At 35.6% G+C, this 17,727-nt stretch overlaps 1 protein-coding gene across 3 annotated transcripts in view; it reads left to right on the top strand.

Moving 5' to 3' along the window:
* VPS13B (vacuolar protein sorting 13 homolog B) overlaps positions 1-17,727 on the top strand; it is a 520,025-nt gene that overhangs the window by 299,691 nt on the left and 202,607 nt on the right. Inside the window, exons 26-30 of one of the 3 annotated variants that reach the window (XM_072410846.1) lie at positions 269-440; positions 533-647; positions 4,326-4,467; positions 5,961-6,375; positions 7,225-7,336. In XM_072410846.1, the coding sequence (XP_072266947.1) occupies positions 269-440; positions 533-647; positions 4,326-4,467; positions 5,961-6,375; positions 7,225-7,336 (956 nt within the window). Of the gene's footprint in view, positions 1-268; positions 441-532; positions 648-3,093; positions 3,161-4,325; positions 4,468-5,960; positions 6,376-7,224; positions 7,337-17,727 lie in introns of those variants that run through there. The other 2 variants (XM_072410847.1, XM_072410848.1) reach the window with 2 other exon arrangements.

Genomic DNA, 17,727 nt, shown 5'->3' with positions numbered 1-17,727 from the left:
TATATTTTTTTTTTCAAAACATTGGATTAGAGAAACGGCTCTCCAATTAACCAAAGTATTTCACCTTTACCTCTAGGCACTGTTTGATTTAAGGATCCTATATTTGTCTATTCATATATGTTTAAAAAAAAACAACAGTTTCCATGGGATTTACTTATTTCATTACATGACTATGTTCTCAAAAGACTAGGTTGTTTGTGCTGTATATAGTCCTAAAAAAATGTAAACAGTTGCTGTACACTTTTGTTTTGGTTTTGTTTACTTACAGGGAGATTCTATGCAGGCAGCAGAGGACTCGCCATTTTCAGATTCTGTTACCCTGGAGCAAACAACAAGTAATATTGGGGTGTCCAGCGGGAGAGTCAGTCTCTGGATGCAGTGGATGTTACCCAAAATTACAATGAAACTCTTTGCTGTGGATCCCACAAATAAAGAAACAAGTATGACCTTCTTAAAGTTACAGAATATTTATGTGGTCCTGTTTATATGTATGTATGTACATATATATTTGTTTTATAACCTGGTTTTTCAGAAATCTGTGTAGTCAGTGAACTGGAGGACCTCAATGCTTCTATTGATGTTCAAGATGTCTACACGAAAGTCAAATGCAAGATTGAAAGCTTCAACATTGATCATTATAGGAGCAGGTAAAAAGAGACATCTAGTGCATATTGCATTTTACATGCTGCTATATCTAGTATGTATGTTCAAGTGGAACTATAGGTATATTTGGCCCTCTGTAGTTATAGATTAGATCCATGTTTTTTTTTTTACCTTATTAAAGCACATATTTCACAGCTACAGGCAAAATGACTATATGCAGCAGATATCTTTTGTCTGACATATGCAGCTCTTCTTCTGAACAGGTTATGAACTAACCATGCAATATGGACTCTAATTTTCACATATTTCATATTACTTTGGGACAAAAGCATAAAAAAAATAGGCAACACTCAAGTTGGACGACAGTTTTTTGTACTAACTTTTGGATAGTTCCACCTCCTTTTGTTTTTTATTATTATTATTATCAATATTTGTCTTTAAGAGCCCATTCCCTTTTAGCTATCTGTGGCAATCTGTTTTTTACCTGCACTAAACACTTTAACCAACCTTGAGATAATTGCATTGGTTACCGTAATTTCAAACACTATTACAGAGGAAGAGTAGAGCTTTTAACTGCATTTAAGTTGCAATGTGTTTGTAACTCTTTAATGTGATGTGACCACCATCATATATGACCCCCCGTTGTGTGCAACGTCTGAAAGAAAAGTCTATGTTTAATGAAAGTAGCTATTGTAATTTATTGGCACCCTCAACAGACAAATCCACAAACCTTCATTTAAATTCCCCACCACTCTGCTTAGTCATCAGAGCAATATGAAAGCCATGTTTAAACTTCAAGTCACTGGAGTTGTTGCTAAAACTTGAGCTTTGGAATGATCGGTCCATTGCCTTCACATGGATTGAGGTATGATGCACCTCCATATCTGGAAGTAATGGATATTGACTTTGGCTGCTACTGCTGAACAGAGTGGGGCAGCGAAGGAAAAGTAATTATGTTGGGGGATTTAAAGCAAGCATGTTTCTTTCCCCTTAATGCCTTAATGTTTTAACAGAAATGCCACAGCACTCCACACAATTCAGCCTATGTTTTACTGAATAGTCATATCAGTGTAATGTGCTTCAGACACTGTAGAAGAAAATATTTAGATATTGGATAGGGAGAAGAACACAGGGATTACCTAAAGATTCAGAATAATGGTGTCTCCCCCTGGAATGGTGGATGAAGATTATTTACAAGACTAATTATACGGGATTACATATATTTTAAATCTACAAACATTTGTTATTTACTTTTTTTTTACCTTTAATTTTTTTATATTTTCATTGTCTCCACGCTGGACCCTATAACGTTTTCTTTGTTCTAAAAAGAAGTATGCTGTGCGTGGATTACAAAAAAAAAAAAGTTGGTATTTTGGCTACAAAGAAAACATAGAGATCAACAACCTGTTAATTAGAAACCAGTGTTATTTCTGTTTTCGATTATCTGCTTGTTACATTGACATCACAAACTTATTTCAAGATGGTAGTAATCTAGTTTCCTGAAAATAACTTTTGCTCATCCTTTCTGCTAATGTGTTCCTAATTCCCCATGTGCTGTTAGTTGTGCACTGTATATCTTACTGAGATACTAAACTGAAATGATGTATGCCCTTGTTTACAGTTTGTGTTGTTTCCTGACAGTTGAAATGATGAAGGAACGGGGGGAGGGTGGGGCAGTTATTCCTTTCAATCAGAGCAGTTTAAAGGAGCAGCCCATTCAAAACAGATGTACGGGTTTTGTCTGGGCACAGGTGGGTTAAATCACCCGCCAGCCTCCTTTATCTCTGTGATAATTCATTTTCAACCACTCAGTTCCTAAATTCTCAGGTCGGCCTGCTGTGAATTTACAAGAGTGTATTATGTTGGAATTTTCATTTATTTTACTTGACAAAGGTTTTTGTGTGATTAACATATCCCTGAAATACAATAAAGCCAGATGAGTCTTATTCTGTGTGTGAAAAATACAGAAATGGAACACTACAAAAGGTTAACTCTTTGGTCTAGAGCAGTGGTCACCAACTGGTGGTCCACAAGAAAATTTTGGTGGTCGGGGGCTCTGGCTGGTGCACCCTCAGGAGAAGGATCCCGCTGGGGGATGGCGCACCGACCAGAGCCGCAGACCAGGTCTCCCGTACGGCTTGTAGGCTCAGGGCAGTGGGTGGATTGTGTCTCTGGACACAACCCTTCTACTCTCCCGCCCACTCTCCTATAGCAGGCTCAGACCAGAGTGGGCGGCTTCTTGCATCATGACGTCAGCCTGGGGGAAGTTTCTTCCCCTTTGAGTGAAACACGGCTCCACGAGCATGCAGGGTCCGGAGTCTGCGCATTTAGTGTCTGTAGGTCCGAAAAGGTTGGCGACCACTGGTTAAGAGTCCCCTAAGAACTCTGATGTAAGAAGCCAGTGGGTGATTGAAGCTGCCACTGCCCATATAGATGTTTAATATCAATGATTACACGCTGCAGGCAAGGATAACATTGTGTTTATTACAGGCCAGGTGAGAGCTGGCAGTCAGGCGCATTTCTTGGACTATTCCTACAATGCAAAGAGAAACCTGTGGTGAGACCATGTAGTCACTAAGTTACTTATTTAAGCTCTAGCCTCCATTATGACCAGTGTGATCTTTAACCTCTGCCAGTGATGACAAGAATAAACCAAACCTTACATAAGACTTTGTTTGAAACTGCTAGCAATATGAAAATTAATTTTAAGGGATTGACCTTCCTCAGTGTATATTTTAGAAGAGCCTTTTGATAGAAGGAGTGCATTGGATTCTTTGCTGCTGTGTATATTTGTCCTGGTTTAGACTTCTCTGCAAAAATGTCAGAGCAGCAATTATTGGTTATATACAAATTGAAATTTGCATTTAATGGTAGAATGCCCCTGTCACATTTGACTGTTGGCTCTCATAGTACATTCTTTTTCAGATATGCCTTATGCCATCTGAGTTGTTCGGTCTGGTATGCCCTTCTGTGCAGAATACCAGAACAGATAGTTCTGTAGGAAGGTATGCCCTAATGATGATCTTCAGAATAGTTACACTGACACAATACTAGGCTGAGGTTGGGAAACTCCCTGGTTTATTCTTGTGATCATTTGCCTCAAGCATAATCAAGCTTTGCGCTAATTTCACCTTTTAGAAACTACTTTTCTCCTGGATTTATCTGGCGCTGGTAAACTCCTAATGAGCAGTGGTGGGTGACTCTTGCTGGATTTTTAAAATACAAGTTCTGGTACTGTTGGTGTCCCCTCTTAAGGATATAAGGCCTGCTTTTGTGTACAAAAGGACATCCTGCTTTTAATACAAGTTTGGGGATGTTTCCTCCTACAAATTCTTTAAAGAGCATTGGGTATTACTGATCATGTCATGTGTTTTATTACTGCTTTACAGACCTCAGGTTATTTATATATAATATAATATTTATATTTAATATATAACTTCTGCCACTGTGTACACATAATTTAAATATTCGCTGAGAAACTAAAGAGAACAGCTAGGATTCTTTAGCACCCAATCACATTTCATCTTAGTCCAGTTTGGTCATATTTTTATTTCATTTTGCTCAGCTCATGGCTGTTATTCGTATAGTTTTTTTTTTTCATTTTATTGCTCACTTGGTATCATATGCATAGTGGCATGAAAACCCACCCTACCTACCAGCTTATTATTATTGCAATTTGTTTCTTCTTTCTTCTCTCTCTACTCTTTATAAACATTTTGAAGCCTTGGTGAAAACTGTTGGTGTCTGGGGCAGTATGGCGGCGTTTTCCTTTCATGTACCGACAAGCTGAACAGACGCACCACATTGGTTCGACCCGTCAGCAAGCAAGACCCCTTCAGTAACTTTTCTGGTTTCTTCCCTTCTGTAAGAACTGATTTTCATATTGATTTTTATAAAGGACATTCATCAACCCTTCTGTTTCTTCTGCTAAATTTAATCGTTTGGTTGTACCATATGTATTTTTACAATGATTTATCTTAGATCAGAATCATTTATTTTATATTTGTATGGTTGATGGATGTTCTTATGAGTGATGAGTTTTATTCTAAATATATTTTTTTCAGCCAAAGAGTTTACCAAAAATCCCACCAGCTGCTCTGCGTGGCTTTGCCTGCTCTAATAGCCTGCCATTTAAGTGTCATGGAAAAAGCACTTTTAAATTCCAGTTTTTTATTTCAAGAATTATCAATCTCTTTGATAAATATAACCTTTCCTCCGTGTCTGAAATTTATTTAAATCAATATCTGTCTGAAATGTCTTGAACAACAATGGTAAAATGTTGCCACCATTTCAAACGTTTGCCGCCCAATGTTGTCTTTGGTAATTTATGCCTCATCCATTACTTTATATATACTTTATTCACAAACTCCAAGTAAAAACTTGAGTCCCCTTATACCCTTCCAGTTTAGAATAATGTATGCAATATGAAGCAATGAAAGCATATCTGCTGGGATCAAAGAATCGTTTTTTTAATTAGTTTTTTTACCCTGATTCCAACAAACTCTCTGTAATGCATTATATAATATATTATTAAAAAAAAATTAAATACTAAACATACCTAAATTTAAATTTTATTTTTAAACTGGCAAAAGAGCTTTTTCCTTCAGACTCTTTTTTTATTAAAGCTACGTTCTTTAAATTGAAATTCAATTTCTTACAGATTTTACTTGTATATTTAATATTCCATTCTTTTAAGAGTTTCATGTGTTTAAATAATTTTACATTTTGGAATATTAGTCATTTTTATTTAAATAGTAGAAATACTCATACCCAATTTATTCATAGTCCTAGATTTCAAGCAAGTTTTGGTACTATTTAACTTTATGATTTACATTTTTTTCTCCTGTATCATTCCTTATACTGCCTACAGCTCTCTTCACCTTTTGTCCATGTATATTTGTACATCATAACCAAGCTGTAAATTCTCCATGTGATGACTGCATGAACATATTGATACAGGAAAAAAAGTAAATAATTCATGCCTGGTAGTCTTACTTTAATTCATTTTCCTAAAAATGCTTTTTTTATTTGTTTATTTTAGGCTGGGGAAGGGTTAGATCTCCTGTCATTTTTAGAGAATCTTTCAATGGGGACACTTGTCCAGATACAGCTGTTTAAGGGGGTAATTCCCTTTTCTTTGGTAAAATTCCTCTTCTTGTTTGGTCTCTGACAGGGGTTTAACCCTTACCTACCTTACCCTGTATAAAACAACACAAAATGAGTTTTGGGTATATATACCTTTTAAGTATAAAGGTTATTTGACTGTTGTATATGTTGTACATTAAATATATTATTCTTTTGCTCTACTAATTGTGGTTCTACCTATTGTGTGTTCTCCCATTTTCTGTTCAACACAGACCACAGCAAAACTTTTAGAGAGTTCCCACCAACAGCATGGTTTTCTTTCTCTCACATACACCAAAGCTGTCACTAGGAACGTGCGCCACAAGTTGACCACAAGAAGTGAAAGGACTTCTCGGAGCTTTCAGAAACTTTCTGAAGGTTCATCAGATGGTTCCCCTCACTTTCTTCATGAAATCCTAATTTCAGCACAAGCATTTGATGTTGTCCTGTTTTTCCCTTTGCTAAATGCAATCTCAAGTATTTTTGAAGCTAAACGACCTCGAAGCAAAAAAGAGAAACATAAGTCATCTGGGCAGCCCATGAGATCACACACCTTAACCTCTAGGAGTCTTCCACTTATCTACATTAACACCAGTGTCATCAGAGTTTTCATTCCTAAAGCTGAAGAGAAGCAACCAGATGTAGCAGGTTGGTTCATATATTTTTAAACTTGCCTAACCATCTTCTTCTGTCTCCTAAACCCTCACTATCAGTCAGCACTCGCTATCCCCCCTCCTATTGTGTGCTGCTTCCTCCACCTTTTAGTTTTTCTGGGGTTTTTTTATGTCACTGTATCTGTCTGTTACTTGCAACCCCTATTTACTGTACAGGGCAGCGTAATATGTTGGTGGTTTAATAATAATATATTAAAGAAAAAAATTACTAGAAATTCTAGTTTTTAGTATTTGACACATTAGAGACAACATAAGTTTTTGGGAAAGTACAAAAAAATTGCCATTTTAGTGCAAGGCCCATAACAAATCCATTTCAAGTGTGATGGAAGATCAGTTTTATTCATATTGTTTTAAAACCATGGGAATTGCCAGCTTCCTTTTATAGCTTGGTTTCCCTAATCATAGCTGTAATTACAGAAGCCTAAGTTTAAAATGCCCTTGCTGTTATTTTTTTATGTCCTTTACTGAATTTTAATTATAAAATTATAGCCACTTCTCATAGTTAAAAAAAAAAAAAAAAAAAAAGTTGGTTGCTTTTGTAAAATAGCTGCAATTTACTGTAGGCAATGTTACAAATGTGGTGTTTGGGCTCATTTTTGCAATGCAGTACCGATTTGAAATCTGACCATCTTGTATGCCCCTTATCTACATAGAGTTTTTTTGTTTTAATTGTATTTGTGTGAGATTTCTCTAGGTTAATGAAACATCAACTGTTAATTGTTTTACCAAATATTTTAATAACTTTTTTGTTATTTATGTAATACTGAAAATACTTTTTTTGTGATTTTTAAGTCTGGGTGTTAATTTTTTTCCCCTCTGTCAGCCAATCAGAATTTTTATGAAGATACCTTAGTGCTGAAAATTGGCTCTGTTTCCATGGCACCACAAGCAGACAATCCCCTGAGCCGGAGTGTGTTGAGAAAAGATATTTATCAGTGAGTAGATTGGTCAAGTTCATAATTTACTTTTTAAATTTAGTAACAACCTTTTTCTTTCTTATAGAAAGGGTCCACATTTTTACTCCTTTGGGTTTTTGTTCACTTTTGTTTTAGGTTTTGGTAGTTATTGACAAGTAAACCCTTATATGTGTTTCCTAAAATCTCTTGGTAAAAGCTGGTAAATATAACTTTTTTTATAGGAGGGTGTATAGTTTATTGAAGAACACACACAGCACTTAGATTAAAAACATGTATATTTTAGTCAAATTATTTAGCAACATTTTAATTCTTTAAAATTGTTTCCAGTGCCAGTTCAGCTAATACAGATATTTATAGAAAATCTCTTGTTTCTTGGGAACTTTAGAGATATCCAAGCACTAATCATCTGCCTTGGCTTTTACAATATCAAATTTCGCTTTTATGTTTCCTTACTCAGATTTATAGAACATTTTAGCAGAAAGGGACAGGGTCCCCAAGTGATATAAGAAGCTGGCAGGTGATTTAGCTATTCAGCATCTTTTACTTGGTGATTAAACACTTAAGGATGGAAATTAAATTTGAAGTCTGAACACAAACACTTTAATATATTTCCCAATGGACTGAGCTGTGAGTGGAACCTAGCAGACCTCCTGCAAATATCTACTTGAGGTGGGTGACCAGTGACTCGTGTCAAGGGAGAGTAGCAGTGATTGGTCTTTATTACAGGAAGATCAAGTCAAAGTCTTCTGCAGAATTATTCCGCAGATATGGCAATACACCAAGATGAGCACATATGCCTCCTAAATTTAGACAATATTTTTTTATGCAGGAGTTCTACTTTAAAGCTAGGACAAATATTGAATGTTAATCAATTAATTAATTCTTTGGTATTTCTTTAAATCTGTGATTTATTGTTAATATATTCGCATGTTTAGTGTTTTGTCTAGTAGTGATTTTTATTACTCTTTTAGCACATTACTTTACCCCATCTGTGAGATGAGGTGACTTAACTAAAAAATTGTCCGGTGTAAATATTTCCTTTCAATATATTTGTCTCTTGCCACAAATCGTTGTAACAGGACAGACTGCACTATTTCCTAAAGGTTTCAGACTTCAAACAAAGGGATTGACAGGAACACTTTGTTATGATTACAACTCCTTTTAAGGCTTTATTGTATGAAAAAAAAAAATGAAACGCGTCTATTTTATATATATTTTTAAATATGAGCATCTGAAACATAGCACTGTTGATGCACTGTGGATCAAAGCAGAAAAGGAAAAAAAATATCAAAGCTCAAAAGGGAAAATCGCAGTTTACTGATTTTCTGTGAAATATCATGCTCTGGCTTCTGTCACCTTGTGATTTAAACCATATTGGTCATCAGGGCAGGAAGGCTGGCAAATGGAGGCATTCAAGATCTCTGTGAAATAATACATGACTCTGAATGGAACTGGCACGCTTGCCAGACTTAAAAGCACGCACAAAAGTGGTACAGAGGGAGAAGTCACAGAGAACAGTCAGCTGTTTAAATGCGTATGTTCGTCCTGGAGAAAAGGCGGTCTGCTTCTCAGATGTGGAAGTCTTCGTGTTCCAAAGTGATTCCTACTGAACTTCAACAGATGTTGTTAAAATGAAATACTTTTCAAACTGTAAACAATTCCCATTCTCATACATGACAATCCTTTCACTTCCTGTATCATATATCGGGAGGTGGAGGGGGGATATCCCTCAATGCCGCCTTTTTACTAAAGTTGCTGCAGCCGGCAGCAGATACTTAGAGTAAAATTGGTGCAGTACGATCTGGGTTCAAAGACTAACCTGATGAGATTTGCAAGTTATTGACCAAAACTTAACATTTTAATAGCTTTAGTCTAGCTTCAAAGAGTAAGAATCAAGCTGGCCTTAGTTGCCTCTGATTTCTGAAGGAAAACTTGAATATAGAAGAGTAACTTGCTTGGTTTCATTATTTAAGCAAGAACCCTAGTAAAGGATATACGCTCCCAAATGGTTGTACCCTTTTGGGAAAACAACAAATTTGTACTTTGTAATTTTGGAATCATAAATTTGTTGTGTGGCCACATGTGCTCTTCAGCTTGTTATATGACAGTAGTGCCTTAATTTCTGGTATCATTTGAAGCTGGCACTAGTATCATGTTTATTTTCAGATATTTGGTTTGGTATTTTGTCCACTGGTATAGTTAAATATTATCTTTTGAACCTATATCTTCCTTTTTTTAGACTATAAATTGTTCTTGTTGATTTATTCTTCAGAAAAACATTGTTTTGCATTGTGGTTTTGCCATATATTAATTGAAGCCCCACTTGCCTCTCAGTCTGATTGTTGTTTTTTTGCTGTCTTAGAGCACACTTGACACTTGCAGAAACCCTGTGGCCTGTACATTGCGTTATCTTGTATGTGACTTAGTGTGCATTTGGAGCGCTAAACTGAAGATAGACAAATAAATTTCATTTGGAATGGGAGAGGCAGCTCTCTATTCATTGGCCTGCCCACTAGGGGTCTCTACAGCTCATATCTAAAATTGATTGTCTGAAGAAAGAGAGCATCCAATTTCCTAATAAAGTCAAGTAGTTTTCTCATTGCCAGCAGGTAGATGCACACATCCTCCTTACCTCAAATACTTAGAATTATAATGGTTGAGTGCATTTTTATTTACTTTCTGACACTATAACCCCGATGAAGAAGGATTGGGCCCCCAAAACACGTCAGCTGCTCTTTTTGTTAAATTTTCGGTGTCAATAAAAATAACTTGAATATGTTAGGCAAGCTTTGTACTCTTTACCTTCAAACAATTAATTTTAGATAAAACTCTTTGTCATCATTTTTGCAGTATAGTCTAATTTAATCATTACAGTCAGTTATGTACATCATATCTGACTAGGTCCATTTCGTTTGGTATTAACAATTGTTCCACATTAAGCATCACTTATTTTTTGTATTTTTCCAATATTTGGTTCTAGAACATCAGAAACTCTTGGCCATTTGCACATGCTTTATATACGGAGCAGTGTGAGTGGCTAGTAGATTATTAAACATGTAATTTAAAGTGGCTACTTCATTTTGTAGTTTGTTGATTATGATTGTTGATTATGACAATTAAATGTCAAGCATAAAACCAGATTTTACTTTCAATTTTTAAAGACTGGATTACTGCTAATTCATGCATATATGCATTTAATAATCTGTTGTGAAATAGTGTTATAGCAGCAACATAAAAATCCTTATTTAGAAGTTCATACCAAACGTGTCATAATCAGGCTTTGTTCAATATGGCTGATTGCCTGTAAAACTTGGTGATTGCTCCATTGTTTTAGTGCCATAGATGCCTTGGTTCAATCTGTCCAGCAGTTATATTTATGGACGGCTACAGCTTGTCCCGAGACATCGAGACTGGAGAAGTAGTCTTCTTGTGTACTTTAATGTTCTTAATGAAATAAGCCCCAGACATAAGTGAAAAGAACACAAGGTTCATAACATCATGAGCAAAACTTTGCCAGATCTCCTGCTGTTCTTCTAGAGTGAACGAAGATTAAAACATAAATAGTTGAACTCTTACATGATGACATGATGGTGATGGATGTTTTTTTCTTTATTAAAGTGGTAAAAGATGTATTTTATATGGGCACACCAGCAGTCTAAGTATATTGTGTATATTTACACATGAGCCAAGTACATAGAATAGTTTTGAGTGCCTGCATATGTATTGAGCTGTATTATGTTAAAAGCCTTGAGAAATAGTGCATGTAAAGCTTTAATTAAGAAATTTTTACTTGCCCCTTCCTGCCCCTGGCTGTCTATCACCAACATAGAAGAACAGGACAGGGCACCTTTTTTCGAGTTCAAGCTGATATATACATACTAGAGCAGTTGTGATAAATATGTGTATATATATATATATATATATATATATATATATATATATATATATACCAGGAACATAGGACGTCTTAAAAATGGAATCCTATATGGAGGATGGGTGTTTAGGTGTCACAAAGTGCCCATATTTCCATCCATGAAAAGTGCTGGATGTGTAGGTCCATAACCCTACACATGTAAAAAAAAATCCATCACTAAATGCCTCTACAAAAATTAGGTAGTGGTGGTGAGTGGTAATGTGCTGGATCACATAATTTACTGGCCAGCACATTCACAATAATAAAAAAAGTTCTGGACATCACACACATGGCTGTTTAACTCCAATCCTTTAATGCACTATTAAGAATATCACCAATTTTAGCAAAGCGTGCCCTATTGAAATCTAAACTGTTTGCTTTGTATTTGAGTTTTCTGCTTTTGTTGTATAAGGAAATGGAAGACATTGATAACTATAACCCAGATGTTCTCCTTTGTCTTGACAGCAAATGATAGCGAGTTGTTCCTTACATATTGTTCAATTATATTCCAATGAAAACATGTAAATTGGCATTGTCTTTATACTTTGTTTCCTGTGTTTTCTATATTCTTGATTTTCCTTCCCTTACTATACTGCTTACCTGTGTAGTAAAGTATAATGATTTTTTCCTGTGTAGTCTTTCCTGACATTTAATGGATGGTAGATTTAACGTTGCCCACTGACTACATACTCCTGCTCTTTTATTCCAATGCTTTAATTCACTGTTTAGAATTTCACCAATTGTTGCAAAATGTGCTCCTTTAAAATCTAAAACTTTTGCTTTTGTATTTAAGTTTTCTGGTTTTGTTGTTAAAAGAACTGGAAGACATTGATCACTAGAGCCCAAGTTATCCCATCTCAAGAATCCGTCCCCTTCTGTCAATGCTAGGGCTAGATTATGATGTCCTCTAGTTGAGCTTTTTACTAACCCTTTTAATGCCTCCCACAAATCTATGGCTCTGCCTGTAAGCACAAATTAAAAACTTGTAATGTGGGTGTGTGAGGTTGCCTATAATTTATACTATTTTTTTCATTGTCATTAGACTCATCTCCTTCAAGGTCTAGTTTATTCCTAAACAAAAGTTTGTCTTTTCCTGCTGGGGACAGAAATGTTTCTTGCCAGTTACATTCCCTGTTTTTAATTTTAAATACATGTCCAAAAAGTCTTAATTCCATACTTAGTATCTTGGAACCCATGTAAAATGTAGATATTCACTATTGTACAACCTGATATAAGACCAGATGCTAACATCTTGATTATCAGGAAACTTTGTGTAGGTACTGACCCAACAATGAAAAGTTTGGTAAAGAAAGAACATCATTGATTCTGTACAGAAAGCACATCATTCTGAGGCAAATCATTGCTGACAATGTGCACAACAACTTTAACACTGCTTTCTTCACCAGTTCCTTGACAATATTTAATATGCACAATTTATCTTGCTTTTTTATGAACATCAGGTAAACATCATACTTGCCCACCATTACATAAAAAAACACCTCTTACAGTTGAATCGTCAATCGTCAAGGAGATAACTTCTCCTTTGAAACCTAGTCCAAAACAAATTATTACAATTAAATGTGGTGAACAAAATTACATTAATTGCGTTGCCAAACACAGTTGTGCTGTCTGCCAGATATGTGAATTTAAAACTGGATGGGCAGATATACAAATCCTTTGCAAGGTAAAACAGTAAGTGATCCCAGTTTTGCTGGTGATGACCGTGACAAAATAGCATGAGTAAATAAGGCCATTGCCAAAAAGATAAACAAAAGAACACATTGACAGAGACACAATGTTCGGTGGCTGACAGTGCATACTGTAGGTGGCTTGTGAATGTTTGATGCAGAAAGACTGGTCAGGTGGCATCTTGGCAGTAATTGTTCTTTTCTAATAAAGCCCTTTGCTGTTTTTTTTCTGATCACATTCTCTTTTCTACAGCTTAATAATTATTATTGCAATATTTAATACAGCAGCTCAGTTATATATATATTATCTTTATGTGTCTTGGAATCTCTTTCAACTCTCCCACATCTTTCTTCCCTGCTTCCCTTTCACTGGCCATAAATCACAGAAGGCTGATCCTGAGTGTTCCAGAAAGAAAGACTTATTATGGCACACCTGTCTGCTGAGAAACAAGCACTATAAGCACTACAGGCAAAACAAGTTTCATTCTTTGTGAAACTGTAAAACGAGTTGCCAGCTTTGTAATTATTAGCAGAAAGATATCCGTGCCTCAAAGTCTGGGGTGCCTAGTACAGAAATGCTGAGAAAACATTTGTAGTAAATGGATTCCGTATGAGCTGGTAGGCAAAAAAAATCCCAATAAAACCTAATGCTCACTTGTATACATTCATATTCATTTCTTATTTCTCAAAGATTCCATAAACAAAATTCTGATTGTTAACTCTATCCCTGCTGAATTGTAGACCATACCTAAGGGTCCTAATAATGATGATAGGTGAAAAATATTGTCTGCAAACAAGAGGAACTTACTCATAATGACCAGTTAGGTTCCTTGTTTCATTATCTCCTCACTCTTTTTTAAATATATAAAAAAAGGCCATGTATTTTTGAAATTGAAAATATATGAAATTTGAATTTGAAGTAACTACAGCAAATGTAAAATGTATGTCTGGGCAAATTTTTTTTGTTCCGAGCTTTTGCTTTTCTTTATTTTCTTTTCTTTAAATTGTAAACTCTTGATACTCTCTTATCCCTGTTCAATTGTAAGGCGTCACCATCTTCATCATTCTTCTCTTCCTGAAAAAGATCTTGAGCCATCTTAATTGGCCAAGCTGGAGCAAAAGGGCAACCTTTCTATTCATTCCATGTAAAGGAAATTACCAATGAGTATCGATGATCGATGTATACATTAATCCCCCTCTATATCGCGGTTCATATATCACTGGTTTTTATTTGGAACATATGTAGGTTTTGTAAATACTTTAAATACTGTACCGTAAAAATGCCTATTAAAATGCCTATAGTAAAAATTCACCATAGGCTATGCTACTGTACAGTACAATACAGTACAATGCAATACAGTACACACTATACAATACAGTACTCACTATAAATGTGATATTTTTACCAATTTACCCAAAATTCATTTCACTATATGCTTGTAAGTGTTTTCTGCGTGTTTAGGAATATCGGGGGTCATTTACGACTTGAACAATAAACAAAAAGGAATTAGGGGTGGTGTCTGTGTATCGCAGATTTTTGTTTATCTCAGGTGATTTTGGAACGTAACCCTCATGATAAACGGGACTGCTGTAATATGATTTTGTCCTCTGTCAATTAAGGTAATGGGTATAAGAAAAGTGGTCACTACAAAGGCTTTAATACATAAAAGTTTCAGAAAGTCAATTTAGGTATTCCGCAAAATATAGAGAAGACAGGAAAATTCAGAAAAGAAATACATTTAAAGAGAGCCAGGAGTGTAACTAGAAATCCCCAGCAAAACAGTGGATGGGGGGGCTCCTGCCCCTACCCCCTGGAATAAAAAAAGATAAGACTCATGAGAGGAAATGCAAAGTCAGTGCTGCAACCTTGAGGGCCTTTGCACACACACTTAAACACGTACAGCGAAACCACATAAACGTTTATACTAAGCACACATACACTAACACACGCATAACGTACATTTGCCCAAAAACTAAGTGACAGAGGAAGATAATTAGTAGCAAATAAATTAAATGTCTTTCCTAGAAGGTTTAGGATAGGAGTTTATTAAATCAGAATTGAATTCTAAAATTAGCACAGAGAGACAAATTTGGGGTTGATATATGAAACAAATAAAAAGTTTCTGTTGCCTAAGGCAGTGAAATACTTGGATTAATTTACCTTCAAAAAATGAATCAGCTACATCAGCACACTGCAGCATGCATTTGATTGTATAGCAGAGGGTTAACAAGGGATTATAAATACAAAGTATACAGTTCTGGATCTGATCTTGTACTTTAGATATTAGGGTTCACATTTTTCCTTTTGAATGGAAAGCCAAACATTTTGCAAATGTTTAGCACAGCCAGAACAAAAACCCCAGACTGCCAAGTCAGCCTTGTATCGAAATATCTTCGCAATAAAATAGGAGATAGTAGGAATTCAAGCAATGTTATTGCACTCTGTTTCTTTTTAAACATATTAATACAGTAAACATAAATGTGACAATCCTAGCATCCACTTCTATTGCCTTTGCACCAGTATAGCTAATTTCTCACCTAATTGTAAACTCATTCACATATACGTGGAAAAATAATTTTAAAACATTTATAATAAAAGATTATGAACAGGAAGGTTCAGTATTTAAGCTCCACCTACCTTTTTACCCCGATAGAAAAATACCCCCTAACTGCTCTTTCCTATCTTCCAATGACATACTAATGACTTACTCATTCATAACCTCGTCACATGCATTGCTATAATACTTTTCTGAGGCTGGTGCCACTCTATCAAAACCATCTTTTCAAACTTGCCTACCCATCTTCTTCTGTTTCCTAAACCCTCACTACTCAGTCACCAATCACCAGTCACCATATACGTCCCTCCTATTATGTGCTTCTTCCCCCTCCTTTTAGATTGTAAGCTCTTCTGGGCAGTGTTTTCTCCTCCTCCTTTGTCATTGTTTATTTTTGTCTGTCGTTTGCTACCCCTATTTATTGTGCAGCGCTACATAATATGTTGGTGCTATATAAATATGGTTTAATAATAATATAGCAGAAGGGACATTTGCATTGACCCACCAATCCAATTTTCATTTGTAAAGGATAAATGCTAGTGAAAAAAAGTTTATATTTGTCCAACAGCTGAAAGTCAGCATAAAAAGTTGTTACTCAGGATAAATTATATACAAGATTTCAGTCTTTGTCCTAGATAAAGAAGTTGCAAGGAATTGCTTTTACTTGCACTTGTTTAAGAATGAAGGGCCAGATGTTGTATGTGTGTGGGCAACACAAAATGAGCAGTATACAAATATAAATTACTCCAAGCACATCATAACTAATACCTTGCTGTATTACGTACGTGCAAATGATACTTCACCTGGGATGTCATTATCATTCTCTCCCCACAATCTGCAGTATATTTCCTGCATCTACATCTGGAAGAAGATCCCACAGAGGGAATAAAAACGAATCATTGAAAATAACAGAGCACTGTTTTTAATGAATAGAGGAGTGGAACAGACTATTCTGTAAAGGCAAGAAGTAGCAATAAACATCTTCCGCTAGTGAAACCATAAAAGAGGACCTACATCATAGTGACAGTAGCAAAAGGAAGAAAAAGAACACATGACACAAATTAGAAAACAGAAATTTAGATAACACTGTTGCTGCAAAAAAAATTCCCCCCACCTCAATCTCATAGGAAGGAAATGATCAATATATCTCTGATATTGCCAGAAACATTTATAAATACAACATGTTCAGCACATCAGAGGGAGAGAATAACGCCACCCAAGTGATACCATTTTGGAACCTATTAAACAGATAGAACACTTTTATTGACAAAAAAAATTTGCAGACAAATTAAATGAGAATTTTTATTATTAGGGTTCACATACACGCAGTATTAACATAAACCTAAAAAAGCTTTAAATACACATTATGTCTTTTCTCCATAGGTGGAAGCAGAAAAGAGTGGACCCCCAGAAAATAGTTCCCAGTAATATAAAAATATAATAGGAAAATACTGGGCATTAGACTGAATCCTATAGCTGCATGTAGTGGGATAGATGCAAGGGAGGTATAGTTGTTGAGATTATTAAGTTTGAAATAGTTAGGAAATTTAAACCTTGAAGTCCTAGCCCGTATCTTGCATCTTTGTTTTGGTTCAAATTTTGCATCAGTGTGTTAACAGGTAAAAGTAAATTTGATAAAAGAAACTTACCTTTCTTTTATCCCTCAAGACCTATCTGTCCCATTCCAGATGCCTACTTATATTTTAAGATATATCATTGCCCCAAACAGTGGCTTTACTTAAATCTTTCAGCCCACAATCCTGCTCCATAATAACTTGGCAAAATAAACCCATATGGATTTGTCTCAGCCATTTGAGAAGCAATGCTATTAAAATATATTTTACAAATAGGAACAGTGTTAAAGTATTGTCACTGGGGCACCTCAACAAAGCCATTTTTAGGGGTATGCCCTGGATATCCTCCTGTATTAAGAAAGTGGCTAGTAAGGCAATGTAAGGTTTAAAGGTTAGCCATGATTCGATTGATTGTTTCTTTGAAGACAGGTATCTTTTATTATGGTAAAAGAAAGCCCTTTGCAGCCATACAGCACATTCATAGCCTCCATTATAATCTGCAGTTACATTTGTGTTGCACATGTGATCAGCAGTGGCACCAGCTATAAACATTTAGTGAAGAACTAGCAAAACTGCATTGGTACCCTGTTTCCCCGATTATAAGGCACTCTCTTATATTTTTTTGAAATGCCAAAATATGCCCTGGGTCTTATTTTAAGGGGATGTCTTATTTTTCCAT

The sequence above is a fragment of the Pyxicephalus adspersus genome, chromosome 5, assembly GCF_032062135.1.
Source record: "Pyxicephalus adspersus chromosome 5, UCB_Pads_2.0, whole genome shotgun sequence".
NCBI lineage: Eukaryota > Metazoa > Chordata > Amphibia > Anura > Pyxicephalidae > Pyxicephalus > Pyxicephalus adspersus.
This window is presented reverse-complemented; position numbering and strand designations above follow the sequence as displayed.